This window comes from Myotis davidii, unplaced genomic scaffold (assembly GCF_000327345.1).
Source record: "Myotis davidii unplaced genomic scaffold, ASM32734v1 scaffold390, whole genome shotgun sequence".
NCBI classification, from domain to species: domain Eukaryota; kingdom Metazoa; phylum Chordata; class Mammalia; order Chiroptera; family Vespertilionidae; genus Myotis; species Myotis davidii.
The window spans coordinates 392,156-405,137 of NW_006282748.1; the positions used below are offsets into that span (position 1 = coordinate 392,156).

Here is a 12,982-nt window from a genome sequence, read left to right on the forward strand (position 1 = left end):
AAGGCAGGTAGTAAGAACAAAACTGGGATAGTTGAGCATTTAACCAAGAACTGGATTGGTAAAGTAATTGTGAATTCAGTAAAAAGGATCAAAGCACACAGAACCATGTAATTTTAGGATTAGACGTGACCTCAAAAAACTGCTCTAGTCCTCTGCCGTTAAAACAGGTAACAGTACAATCCTACTTTATACACCTCTTATGTAAAAGTTTGTGTTCCAAGTTTAATTTGGGCTATCACAGCAGGAACTGCCTGGTATTACATTATTGTCTGGCAGTTCCTCATCTGTGTGACAAGAATTCTGCATATCTTACTGTCTTTGATATATAATTCTGACCACTGGAGCATAAATGTTGACAGGTCCTTTTTTTTTTGTAGTCACCCACTCTATCCACTCTACCCCTTTCTCTTACTCAACGAAGATTTTTCTGTTTTAAAAAAATCTCCATATACTACACACCCTTCAATAAACTCTTATTTCTCTTCCACTCACCACCATTTATTCCCCTCTGTTTTCTCAGCTCCTACTCACTCACCATTTATTATAATCTAGTGCAGTGGTCGGCAAACTCAGTCCACAGAGCCAAATATCAACAGTACAACTATTGAAATTCCTTTTGAGAGCCAAATTTTTTAAACTTAAACTATATAGGTAGGTACATTGTTATTAACTTAATTAGGGTACTCTTTTTTTGTATATTTTATTGATTTTTCACAGAGAGAAAGGGAGAGAGATAGAGTTAGAAACATCGATGAGAGAGAAACATCGATCAGCTGCCTCCTGCACATCCACCACCGGGGATGTGCCCGCAACCCAGGTACATACCCTTGACCAGAATCGAACCTGGGACCTCTCAGTCCGCAGGCTGACGCTCTATCCACTGAGCCAAACCGGTTTCGGCTAATTAGGGTACTCTTAAGGCTTAGGAAGAGCCACACTCAAGGGGCCAAAGAGCCGCATGTGGCTCGCGAGCCGCAGTTTGCCGACCATGGATCTAGTGGATCCCTCCCCACAAGTTGCCAAATGCAATTGCCTTATTTGGGGGGGGGGCGGGGGAGGGACACCTAATTCTTCCTGAACCTGAAGTTTAATTTACTCATGACCCATCGTCATCTTGAACTGCTCGCCTCTCTGCTTCCTCAGTTTGTTTTTCCCTGTTCCTCCAACTATTCCATCCCAGGCTCTTGATAGTCACCTCCTCCTCTTCTGCCAACCACTCTTACCTATTCATGCTAACTATTCATCCAGGGTTTTCTAGGGTGATCTCATTGCCCACCCCACCATCCTCCGTTAGAAGGACTTCCAAATCCAGACCTACATTTCTCCCCAGGCCTCTTCTGAGCTGCACATCTCTGTTCTCATCTCTCCACTGATTACTCTTCCCTGCCTGGAAGTCCAGAGGTTCTTCAAATGTAGCATCTTAAACACTGAGCTCACCGTCTTCTCTCCTCAGCTCCCTCCTCTCTCATATTGGAAGGCTCCCCTCCCCCCTGCCCTCCATCAGCCTTTAGGACTGGGCTTCCCAACTCAGGTCAGCCTTCCTCAGGTCTGCCATCTCTGTGCCTCCTGCCTGCCTACCCCATTGTATCTTCCTACTTGTTCGCCATACCCAGTCCTTTAACTACTGCAGCTGTCGCCAATCAAATCTAAGAACTAGAAGGACTTGTTCTGTATTTCATGATAGTCTAAACTTGAAGTCCTACCAACACATGTTATACTTTGTCTATAGGCAAAACAAATTGTTCCTCCAGTGAGAAAAGGCTCACATAGTTTATGATCAGAAAATTAATAGCCCAAGTTAAATCCTTTGGAGATTAAAGATGCATCAAGACTTATTTTGGGGGGAATAAACAGCATTGTTTGATGATGATGTATCCTATATTGTTTTAACACCAGAGAAAACATTTTCAAAGAATAAAGCTACTTTTTATTAAACCTTATGTTTCCACACAAAAAATCTGAAATTAATTGCATTTTGCCATTTTCCAAAGTCAACTCAATTTATTAGTCATCCTGGGTAGAGAGAGGAATTTCTGTAGCAGAAATTTCACAGTCCTGGGAGAGATCCATAGTCCCATAAAAATATATTTGAAAGTAAATGCCACCAAAAATGTATATAATTCCAGATATTTATAAGATAGCATAAAGTAAACCTTTAAGAAAGTCACGTTTGAGTAACGCATTGGCAGTAGACTCTAAGGGAAATAGATCTATATTATCTTAGTTTGAAATTTAATGTTAGATGTTGCATCTCTAAAGACCAGAACTTATCAATTATATACTAAGATCTTGAGCTAAAATTTAGTTTAAATCTGTTAAACACCTAAGTAATTAATATTTAATCCTTGGATGTGGCAGATTCTGTGCTTTTTCTGCAAACCATGACTGCAAAGATCGTAACTACAGTAACTAAAACTGCTCTTTGGCCCGGCCAGCAAAACCCCTCTGAGCCTTGGTTTCCCCGCCTGTAAAATGGGGATAATGAGAGTGCCACTCCAAAGGTGGTTGTGAGGACTCCATGAATTAGGACAAGTAGAGCATATGGTGAGCCTGCAGCACGCGCTGTTATTATTTCTGACCTCGCAGATAGCAGCAAAGCAGCCTCTTTGTGGGTTGCAGCAACCTGCAGGGATCACAGCTGCTTTAATATTGATATTTTCACAGACAGGGGGGTGGAAATGTTGCTAGAAAAAAATTAACATTCATTCATGCTGTTTAAATATTTTATTCCTGGGAGCGCCATGATGTCGTAACACAAGACGGAACCCAGGGCAACTGCAGTCATTCTATGAATTAATAGGAACGCGTGTATTATTTACCAGAAGCCTCAGAAGTGGATTTACAAAAAGTCATACATGACTTTTAGAACTGATGACTACCATCACCCCTCACCCCCCACCCCACCAAAAAGTTAATAATCGGCCTACTCATCCATTTAGCTAACATGCTCTGTGCTGTGAGGAAGAGCTTTCTTCTCTCCATCAGGGGGAACTGTGGTCCCTGTATCAGGTGAGAAATGGAGGCCTGTGGTTGAGCAGAGAGCAAGCCAAGAGCGATATTTCTGTGAACAGTTGAGGAGTCGTACACAGGCTGGGACACCCAGTGTTTTGATGGCCGCCTTCGGGAAGGCAAAGCGACAGTTGTCCAGTCGCTTTTGTAGCACTGCTTGGCTGAATCAAAGGCCTAGCAAATAAGTCTTATAAGGAAGAGATAAAATAATTGGTTTAATTTACCAGGAAAAGAAGACTAAGGGATGACCTAAGTTTCCGTTGTAGATGAAAGGGTTTTTAAATGAAGAAGGTTTGGTCTTGCTGCTTTCCGTGCCCACAGAGGATTAAAGTAGAAAACAAACCAACAGGCGAAACCTTGAATGGAAAAGGAGACATTGTTGACTTAGAGCTCCATAAGTAAAATGCAGTCCTAAAAGTAGTGAAGTGCCTAATTCTAGTAATTTTTAAGAAAAAACAACAACAACTATTGTTGGTATTTTTACTTGTCTGATGTCAGAAAAGTAAACATTCGTATTTATTTTTTTAAATATATTTTATTGATTTTTTACAGAGAGGGATTAAGAGTTAGAAACATCGATGAGAGAGAAACATCCATCAGCTGCCTCCTGCACATCCCCTACTAGGGATGTGCCCACAACCAAGGTACATGCCCTTGATCAGAATCGAACCTGGGACCCTTCAGTCCACAGACCGACGCTCTAGCCACTGAGCCAAACCGGTTCGGGCAACATTCATATTTATTATTTCAGTCCATGGATATCATCTCTTTGGGGGGGAAAAGGAGTTGCTTCAGATTATCTTAAGGACCTCAAAAAAGAAAAAAAAGATAAAAAAATAAAATTGAGAACGCAGACTTACATTAGAGTTTTCTTGGGGATAGGAAAATTTAGACATGTAGTCAATATTTATTGAACTTCAGTTTATTAGAGTTAGGTCTGTTTTTTGGCATTTTGTTCATCATAAATTCGAGGTGTAATTTTCTTAATAATTCCCTAAATACTGGGGACAGGGTGGCAAACAGCCGATACGGATAAGGACCCTGTCCTCATAGAGCTGATGCCCAGTGGGGAGACAGGAGACACCTAAGTGCATGAACAGGAAGTATGACAGATGATAAAACGCTCACAGTGGCCACCTGAAGTCAGGGGTGTGATAGGATGACTGGGGGGCTCTGTTAGATCAAAGTGGTCAGGGAAGACCTCTCAGAGGAGGTGACGGTTAAGCTGAGAGCTGAGTGACTAGAAGGGGCCATTGTGCAAAGATCAGAGAAAGACCCCTCCAGGCAGCACAGTTAGTGCAAAGGCCCAAAGGCAGGAGCAATCTGAGGACTGCCAACACTAGGGAGGAAAAAAGGCCATTTGTGGCTGGCGCAGGTTGGACCATCCCAGAGTGAGTTGTACAAGATGAGGTGAAAGAAGTTGGCTGGGGCTTTTATATCCAGGAAGGTGTGTGTGTGTGTACGTATTCATATCTGTGTACGTGTGTGTGTGTGTGTGTGTGTGTGTGTGTGTGTATTGATTTCAGGGAGGAAGGGGGAGAGAGAGAAACTCAATGATGAGAGAGGATCATCAATTGGCTGCCTCCTGCACGACCCCCACTGGAGATCAAGCCCATAACCTGGGCATGTGCCCTGACTGGGAATTGAACCGTGACCTCCTGGTTCATAGATCAACGCGCAGCCACTAAGCCATGCCAGCCGGGCTCGATTCTATTCTTGATGTGATAGGAAACCATGGAATTACTAGATCTAACGTATTTTTACTACATGTATCATCCTGGATGAATCTCATAACCATAATACACAGTGAAAAAAAGCCAGTGAAAGCAGTATGACCCCCCTTGTATAAAGTCCAAACAGATGCAAAAATAAGCAGGGTGTCATTTAGGGATACATAGAAATGTGACAAACTATCAGGAAAGTGAGTGTTAACCACAAAGCTCAGTACAGTGGTTCCTGGGGAGGTCATAGGAGAGAGGAGTGCAAGTGGGGAGTGGCATACAACAGACTTCAAAGGTATTGGTCGGTTCTATTCCTTGGTTTAGGGCCATACAAATGCTTGTCATATCACCATAAATACCTTATATGTATGTCACATGTATGCTCTGGGAATAAAATACTATCCAGATTGTGTTTTTAAATAATTCCTCTGGCTGCTGAATGGCTGGATTGCAGAGGGGCAAGAGTAAAATCAGAGGTGAATGAGAAGCCGTTGCAGAGGTCACAGGGTGGCCCAGAGTGAGGCGGAGGGAGCAGTGTGGTGGTGTCACCTGCTGAGGGCGTGAGGACACCAGGAAGAACAGGTAGGGAAGGCAGGCAATCCAGGGTTTAGTGTTGCCCATACTCGTGGGATATGGCTATTAAACGTGCATGTGGAGATGTCTAGTAGAGAGTTGGATAAACGAGACTGGGGTTGTAGGGAGGTCGGGACTGGAGATCTAGATCTGGGCACCACTGGCATGTAGGTGATGCCAGAGCTCTGGGCCTGGAAGCTGAGGTTTTAAGTATTGTTCTCCAATATTTATAATGGTCCTTAGGGACTCCAGTCACCTCACCAACTCATAACTTGCAAAGTCAAAGAAGTGCGACATTCTGAAGACTTTGTATAGAATAATTTATACTTTACTCTTTTTGTTTTATTTCTAGATTTTAGAAATATTGATTTTTTGCATTCTCCTATATTTCTATAAAAGAAAAGGAATGAAGCACATTGTAATTCTACTAACGCTGGTGGCACTTCTAGGTAAGGATATATTTTGTTTCCTAATTTTCTAATCTAGCCATGCTAAGTCAAAAAGATTTGAAGGGAAATATTTGAGCGTTCTATTCCTTTCTCATTGTTTCTACTTTTCAACTCTGATTTATAGAAAGAAACTGAGTCTCAATTATGCAAACTAGACTTTGTATGTCTATTACTAAAATTGATATATATTTAATTCTTTAAAAAATATATTTAGCCCTAACCGGTTTGGCTCAGTGGATAGAGCATCAGCCTGCGGACTGAAAGGTCCCAGGTTCGATTCCGGTCAAGGGCATGTACCTTGGTTGCGGCCACATCCCCAGTAGGGGGTGTGCAGGAGGCAGCTGATCGATGTTTCTCTCATCGATGTTTCTAACTCTCTATCCCTCTCCCTTCCTCTCTGTAAAAAATCAATAAAATCAATAAAAAGATATATATATGTATGTGTGTGTGTGTGTGTGTGTGTGTGTGTGTATAGCAAGAATTACTATTTGGTCATTTTATTTGCTCTCTTAATAACTTTAGGATTTTTTTTTCTTAGAAATAATTTTAAAATGTAAAGATAGAAAAATAACTACAAAAATATTTCCCACATGTTAAGAATGACTTGGAGTTGAGTGTTGAGGTTACAAGTGATTTTCATTTTTCTTTTCAAGCTTTTCTGCATTTTCCAAATTTTCTTTAATGAACATGTACATTTGTATAGTTTTTAAAATTTATTCATAATCCCACTACTTAGAGTATGTAGGTTCTTCTAATCTTTTTTCTGTGTACACATAAGTACTTTCTATTTTTATGTATACAATATTAGATTGAGACTGCATTACAATTTTGTATTTCCATCTGTCCTCATCAACCACCCTCCCCCCACCAAAAAAAAAAAAGAAATCTTAGAAGAACTTGATACCAGTCTAGAAATAACTTTCAGAGTTATAATAAATAGTGATTAATCAGTTGGTGATTGTGCATGCTTTGAAAATGCAATGATCAACTCGAGCAACTAATAGTTGGTTTAGCTGTTTAGTAAAGAATCCCAGTTTTGTTTGTATCTTGTGTTTAAGTATAATTTAACGTCAGGTGGTGGTTGAATTAGATGATTTTTTAAAAGTCGGTGACCTTTAAGGGCGTTGGCAGTCCGAGGTTCTGCGGCTCCTGGAACAGTGTGTTCAGCTGTTTCTCCATCAACGATCCCTTTGGGAATCCAAGCTGTTCCGACTACAGGACCGTAATCACATTGTGCTCTAATTACAGGCAACGTGTTTAGGAGAAATCAAGGTCCCTCAAGAGCAAACTTTACAAACTTAAACCATCAAGTAACACACATCTCGAGAGATACTTGACATTCCCTAGATTCGCTGAGATAGGACTGTTGTCGTATTCTGTAGGAAATATGTAGAAGGTCAGGTCAAAAGACATTTTAAAATGAAGAGGTGCCCAGTTGTAAGGGCCTCTTTGTTCGGATTGGGGGTTTGCTTTTAGAACTTATTACCGGTCTCCTCTGTTAAGTGTGACTTATAACAGAAAGAAAATGCCTAATTTGGAAGTGTGGCCTAGTACCCTTCAAGTTAAAGTATACTTTCAGTTTTTGGAAAAGGAGATTCTGGAAGGCTTTTCCTAGTTGGAACACTTCACCTGCTATTTAAACACATCATATATATATATATTCTTTTCAGAAGCTAAAAGGAGTAAAGTTCAGATATATTATGACCAGATATCAACAGCAACAAAAACAGTATTTCTCCTTCCCATTGCCTTTGACTTATATTTGATTTCATGTAAAACTTTTTTATTTTTCTGTAGGTTTCAGCTAATTTATGGAATCATAGGTAACATAATTTCAAGAGATCTGGGCAAAAGGGAAGCCCTGTCTTCTTCCTACAGAAACATGATGTTTCCAGAAAATGCGTCGTTGCTTTCACGTTGATAGAACCTTGTCAAGTCACTTTTTCTTCATTGCTGTTTGGAAGCTAAGAAAGACGTGTTCCCTTAAGGGACAGGTTCCTCTTTAGCGTAGACAGTGTGTAGACATGCTTGTGTAAATCCTAGATTTATGGTTGACTCTGAGAAATGAATACTCAGGTCCTGCTTCCTGTTAGTGTCATCTGCAAAAAATATTTTCATGAAACTTGTAGGCATTAACAAAGGGTTCACGCATAGACCAAGTACAACTCTCAGTAAACTCACAGAGTGAGTTGCTTTTCAGTTTTCAGTCTTCTCATCTATTTGGCTTTACATTGTTTTCAGTATAGCTTCATAGTTATTTTCCCATTAACGTCACGTGGACAATCTGACTTTTCTTATCTCCTCCCTTCGTTGTTTTCTCCTTTCCCGTCTCTTAGTAATTACAACCTCTATAGCATCCTTTCAACAGTTACGGCTGGGAAATAAGCATCTTGCTCCAAAGATAAAAGCACAGTCACACAGCAGATCTTCAGCTGATAGAAGCCAATCTGAAGTCCAGCCCAGCTTAAACACCAGGGCTACTGCTTAGCTAGAGTCTTCATGCTTAAAGCATCATGGGGGTATTTACCACTGTGCCATGTACACTGAAGATATTTGTCATTCTGTCTCAGGTATGTATTTTATTTGTCTTCTTTGTTTTGTTTTTCAGCCTCATTGACTGTTATTTCAGTGAAAGCTGTCTCAGGCATGATCGCTTTTTCTGTGACGGATAAAATGCAGCTAACGTATCCCATCTTCTATATCATGTTGATCATCATGATAGCATCTTGTGTTTTCCAAGTCAAGTAAGTTAGCGTCCCTGTCCTCACCAGTCTTTCAGCATTCCTGTGCTGCTCTGAGCATCCGTCCTTCTTGGCTTCAGATGATCATTAAAATTAGATGCAACTGACTTAGGAGGGTGAAGGGTCTACAGCTTATCCTCAGCTAACAGGCCTCGCAATAGCCTTCACATCCAATAAGGAGTTTTTACGGAGCATTGCCTTCACATCTTGTGAGCTCTAAAGTGCAGCCATAATCCAGCTAAGTGCACTCTGATACTTTCCTGATGCTCTTCTGCTTGTAATTAATATCCATCGTACACAGGTTGTCATTAGCAATAAATCAAAGGGGCAGGTCCACATCCAGATTTCTGTTCTAAGTATAGGAAATACATGAACCTTTCACCTTCACTTCTTAGCTCATGCTCATTAATTGCCCAGAGATGGACAAAACCAGACGTTTGGCCGGGAGGGAAATCCTTTCCTCAGAACTTTGTATCTTTGGCCAGAATTTGCTTCGTACCCAAGGGACTGTGGAATGATTGCTTTATGTTTCTCCTGGGGCCTAATAGTGGTGACATGGAACATTTTTAATTTCTGCTCTCCCCGCCTCCCCCCAACGGCTTCCCCTCCATGTCACATGGGGAGGATGCCTTTCCCTGCAAGGCTCTCGAGTCAACCAGAAAGTTTTCTGTTTACCCCCTAAGTGCTATGCAAAGTCACCGTCCCAGTGCCAGCGAGGAAGTCAGAGCCCAAACTCGGGAAGAGATTGGTTCCTTTCTTAGTCCTAGAAGTCCAATCTCATTGTCATGGGTTGGCTATAGGCCCTGTAACTAGGAGTGTGGACAATGACCGGAGAAACCAATGTTTTGTCCTGTTTCATTAGTCATTTCCTTATAAGACTGAGTGTGTTTCTAATACTTGAGTCTTGCTGTTTTGTCTCTTCTCTTCTTCTGAATTAATCAGGGCTGCTCTACTACCTTTTAGAATGTAACGATCAGCATCATTATCTTTGAACTATGCTTTATGAATGTAAAAGGTAGATACAGTCCAAGGTAAACTGCATTCTTATCACCTTTGTTTCCGTCTCTACATCTTTCACACTGGAGCTGGGTGAACACACTAGAACTGTAGAACTGTGGCTTTCAGCCCTGGCTGCCCATTAAAATTACCCGAGGAGGCTTAATTACACATACATATGTGCATATATGTATACACACAGGCACGCATGTATATACAGGCACAGGCACACCTGGGCTTTGCCCACAAAAAAAATTTTTTTTTTAATTGCTCAAGAAGAGGACCTAAGCATTCATGCTTTTTGAAAGCACCCAGGTGATGTCAGTGCAATGCACTGCTCTAGAGAAGGTTCTAGTCCAGTGATGGCGAACCTATGACACACGTGTCAGAGGTGACACGCGAACTCATTGTTTTGGTTGATTTTTCTTTGTTAAATGGCATTTAAATATATAAAATAAATATCAAAAATATAAGTCTTTGTTTTACTATGGTTGCAGAGATCAAAAAAATTTCTATATGTGACACGGCACCAGAGTTAAGTTAGGGTTTTTCAAAATGCTGACACGCCGAGCTCAAAAGGTTCGCCATCACTGCTCTAGTCCCGGACGGGGCAGCACAGCACAGTGCGGGAACCTGATTCGGTTGGTCGCCAACGTGAGAAGCTGAGTTCCCACATGTGCTCTGCAGCTGGAGCCCCAAGCATTGTTTTTGAAACATTAAACATTCCTTTTACTTCTCCATCTTCTTTCTTGGCACGTGGCATGTCAGTGCATAGCTCTCCTATTCCCTCGATATGATATTTAACAGATTCTGGGGTCTATCGTAATGAATCAGCCGCAGTGTGATACCGGTCCAGCAGCTTGAATTGCTTCCAACTCAAACTTCTGTGGCCTCAGAATATGATTAATTGCTTTTCATTGTTACTGTTGTTGGTTTAAACAGACCATAAAACCTGACATCTGATCTCATACATCAGATGCATATAAGCTATGACTGCTGATTGGAAATGCCCTTCTACTGCACTTCCTTTCCCTTTGTAGTTGTAGCTGGAGAACATGCATTTCTTGATGTTATTGTTAACTTATTGCTGAGCATCTCTTAAGGCCATAGCTTCAGGAAGTGCCTTCTGCTCTAGGTTCCTGAATCAAGCCACGAATCTCTACAGTACAGCGACGGTGGTGCCCATTAACCATATTTTCTTTACAACCAGTGCCATTATTGCAGGTGAGTTTTGACTTTCTGTACTTAGGCGTTCTACCCCCACAACATGCATATGAGAAAAGCAAGGAATCCTTCGGTTACTAGGATCTGCATAACCCATGTCCTCCCAGCCTCACACAGTGTCTGAGTTTCCTCCATAACCCTTCTAGGACACACTCTTCAACTGTGTGCGAGTGCTCCCCAGGGCCGTCCGCCTCCCGAGACAGCTCAGTCCCGTTTTAAATTACTCTAATTATTTCGAGAGCTCTAATTATTAGAAAGTGTTTCCTTATATTGGACAGAAACTAGCCTCCCTGTGAATTCAAGATGCTCACCTTAATTCTGCTTTCTGGAGTCTTCTCCTTGCCAGCCCTGCTGGTGAGCAGAGCAGGGGAAGGGTCCTCTTGTGTCTTGTCTTTGGGCCAAACACCCTAGGTCCATTCACTTGTCCGTCTCTGGCCTTCACCACCTTGATCAGAGAGTGGGGCCCAAAACAGAACCCAGTGTTCCAGGAAGGCCAAACAGATGAGAACAGAAACCACTGCTTTTGCTGTTCTGGCCTCTGTTTTTCTACTATTGCATTCTTTTATTTTTATGGACAGTTTTTAATGTGTCAGACACAATAGTGTTTTGTTTAAAAAAAAATGACATTTGAACTTGGTTCTGACCCATATATAGTAGATCCAGGTATATCACTCCTACATTTGGTACTGATTTCCCCTTGTTCTTTGGCTTATTGGATAAATTCACCACCGTATCATATTGAGATTTCATTTCCTATTGCAAAATGTCTGTATTTTGGAGGTAGGTAGGGGATTCTCTGTTTCCTAATTGGCTCATCTTTTTTACTTCATGGCAAGCAATGTGACTGCCAGTGGGCAATTTTTAAAAGTAATACATTTTCTGGATTCTCTTTGGCATGTTCAAATTGCCAGCGTCACTTACTCTTGTGCTTTGGGGCCATTATTAAGTAAATTAAGGGTGACTTGAACCCAGGCTCTACACTGCCACATAGTCAACCTGACACCCAAGACGGCTGCTGACTCAGCATGTACAGCATGGATATGCTGGACAGAGGGAGGCCTCATGTCCCGGGGGTGTGGGATTTCGTCATGCAACTCAGGACAGCCTGCAACTTAAAACTTAGGAATTGTTTACTTCTGGAATTTTTCACTTAATATTTTTGACCCCGGGTAACAGAAACCACAGAAGCAAAACCGAGGCTAAAGGGGGCCTCCTCTCTTGACATAATTTGAAAAACAATGTGTAGCTATTGTAAATATTCTTACCCTAAAACGTTGTCTTCTATTCCTGTTATAGGCATCATATTTTATAAGGAATTCCTTGGTGCAGCTTTTCTCGCCATGTTTATATATTTTTTTGGGTGAGTAAATGTCTGAGGTAAGGTATATGAAATGCTATTACTTTTATGTAGGATTGTTGGCATTGTACGTGAGGCATAGAAAACTGGAAAATTATAGAAGAGACAACCGTTTCCTGAGCTCCTAAAGGAAACATTTTTCAATTGAACACCCTACACAAGGCTCAGTGACTTTTGACTTTGTGATTTAGGTATCTGTCCGAGGGTTCTGAAACACTGGGGACTTTCAGTTCCAGCCAAAGTCAAGTTAAATCCGCTGGCTCCCTGTAGCTACTCCATACCTTTTCATACTATAGCAGACCTGTCTCACCCTTGGGGACCCCTAGGTTAGATTTCAATCAGGGAACCGTGGACACCTCTAGGATCACCTAGAATAAAAGACCACGGTGGGGAGATCTAGCTTTGGACCTAATGCCATCAGATTGGTGACATCCCTTTCCTGGGTCTGGGCACCCAGCTTTAACCCTTCATTGCTGGGCATCATTGCCAACATCCTCGCGGAGAACAGGACTTTGACGGAGGATCACCGATGTATAGGATCATCCGTTGATTCCAAATGGCAATCCAATGATGCTTAATGATTCTTTTTTTTCTTTATTAAGGTATTGCATATGTGTCCTTGCCCCCCTACCCCCGCTAATGCCCTCACCCCCCTGGTGTTTGTGTCCATTGGTTATGCTTGTATGCATGCATACAAGTCCTTTGGGTCATCTCTTCCCCTTACCCCTACCTTCCCTCAGGTTTGACAGTCTGACTGATGCTTCTCTGTCTCTGGATCTATTTTTGTTCATCAGTTTATGTTATTATAATCCACAAATGAGTGAGATAATGTGATATTTATCTTTCTCTGACTGATTTATCTCGCTTAGCATAATGCTCTCCAGGTCCATCCATGCTGTTGCGACTGGTAGG

General features: G+C 41.6%; 1 protein-coding gene across 9 annotated transcripts in view; it reads left to right on the forward strand.

The window, feature by feature from the left end:
- The window catches only part of NIPAL2 (NIPA like domain containing 2), a 48,550-nt gene that overhangs the window by 29,579 nt on the left and 5,989 nt on the right, over nt 1-12,982 (forward strand). For 4 of the 9 annotated variants that reach the window (XR_001513107.1, XM_015560978.1, XM_015560953.1 and 1 more), the window contains exons 6-9: nt 5,656-5,752; nt 8,361-8,496; nt 10,625-10,713; nt 12,010-12,073. Coding sequence is in view for 8 of the 9 variants with exons in the window: in XM_015560978.1 (XP_015416464.1) it covers nt 5,656-5,752; nt 8,361-8,496; nt 10,625-10,713; nt 12,010-12,073 (386 nt within the window). In the remaining variant the exon portion in view is untranslated. Of the gene's footprint in view, nt 1-5,655; nt 5,753-7,549; nt 7,576-8,360; nt 8,497-10,624; nt 10,714-12,009; nt 12,074-12,527; nt 12,673-12,982 lie in introns of all 9 variants that reach the window. The other 5 variants (XM_015560967.1, XM_015560962.1, XM_015560957.1 and 2 more) reach the window with 4 other exon arrangements.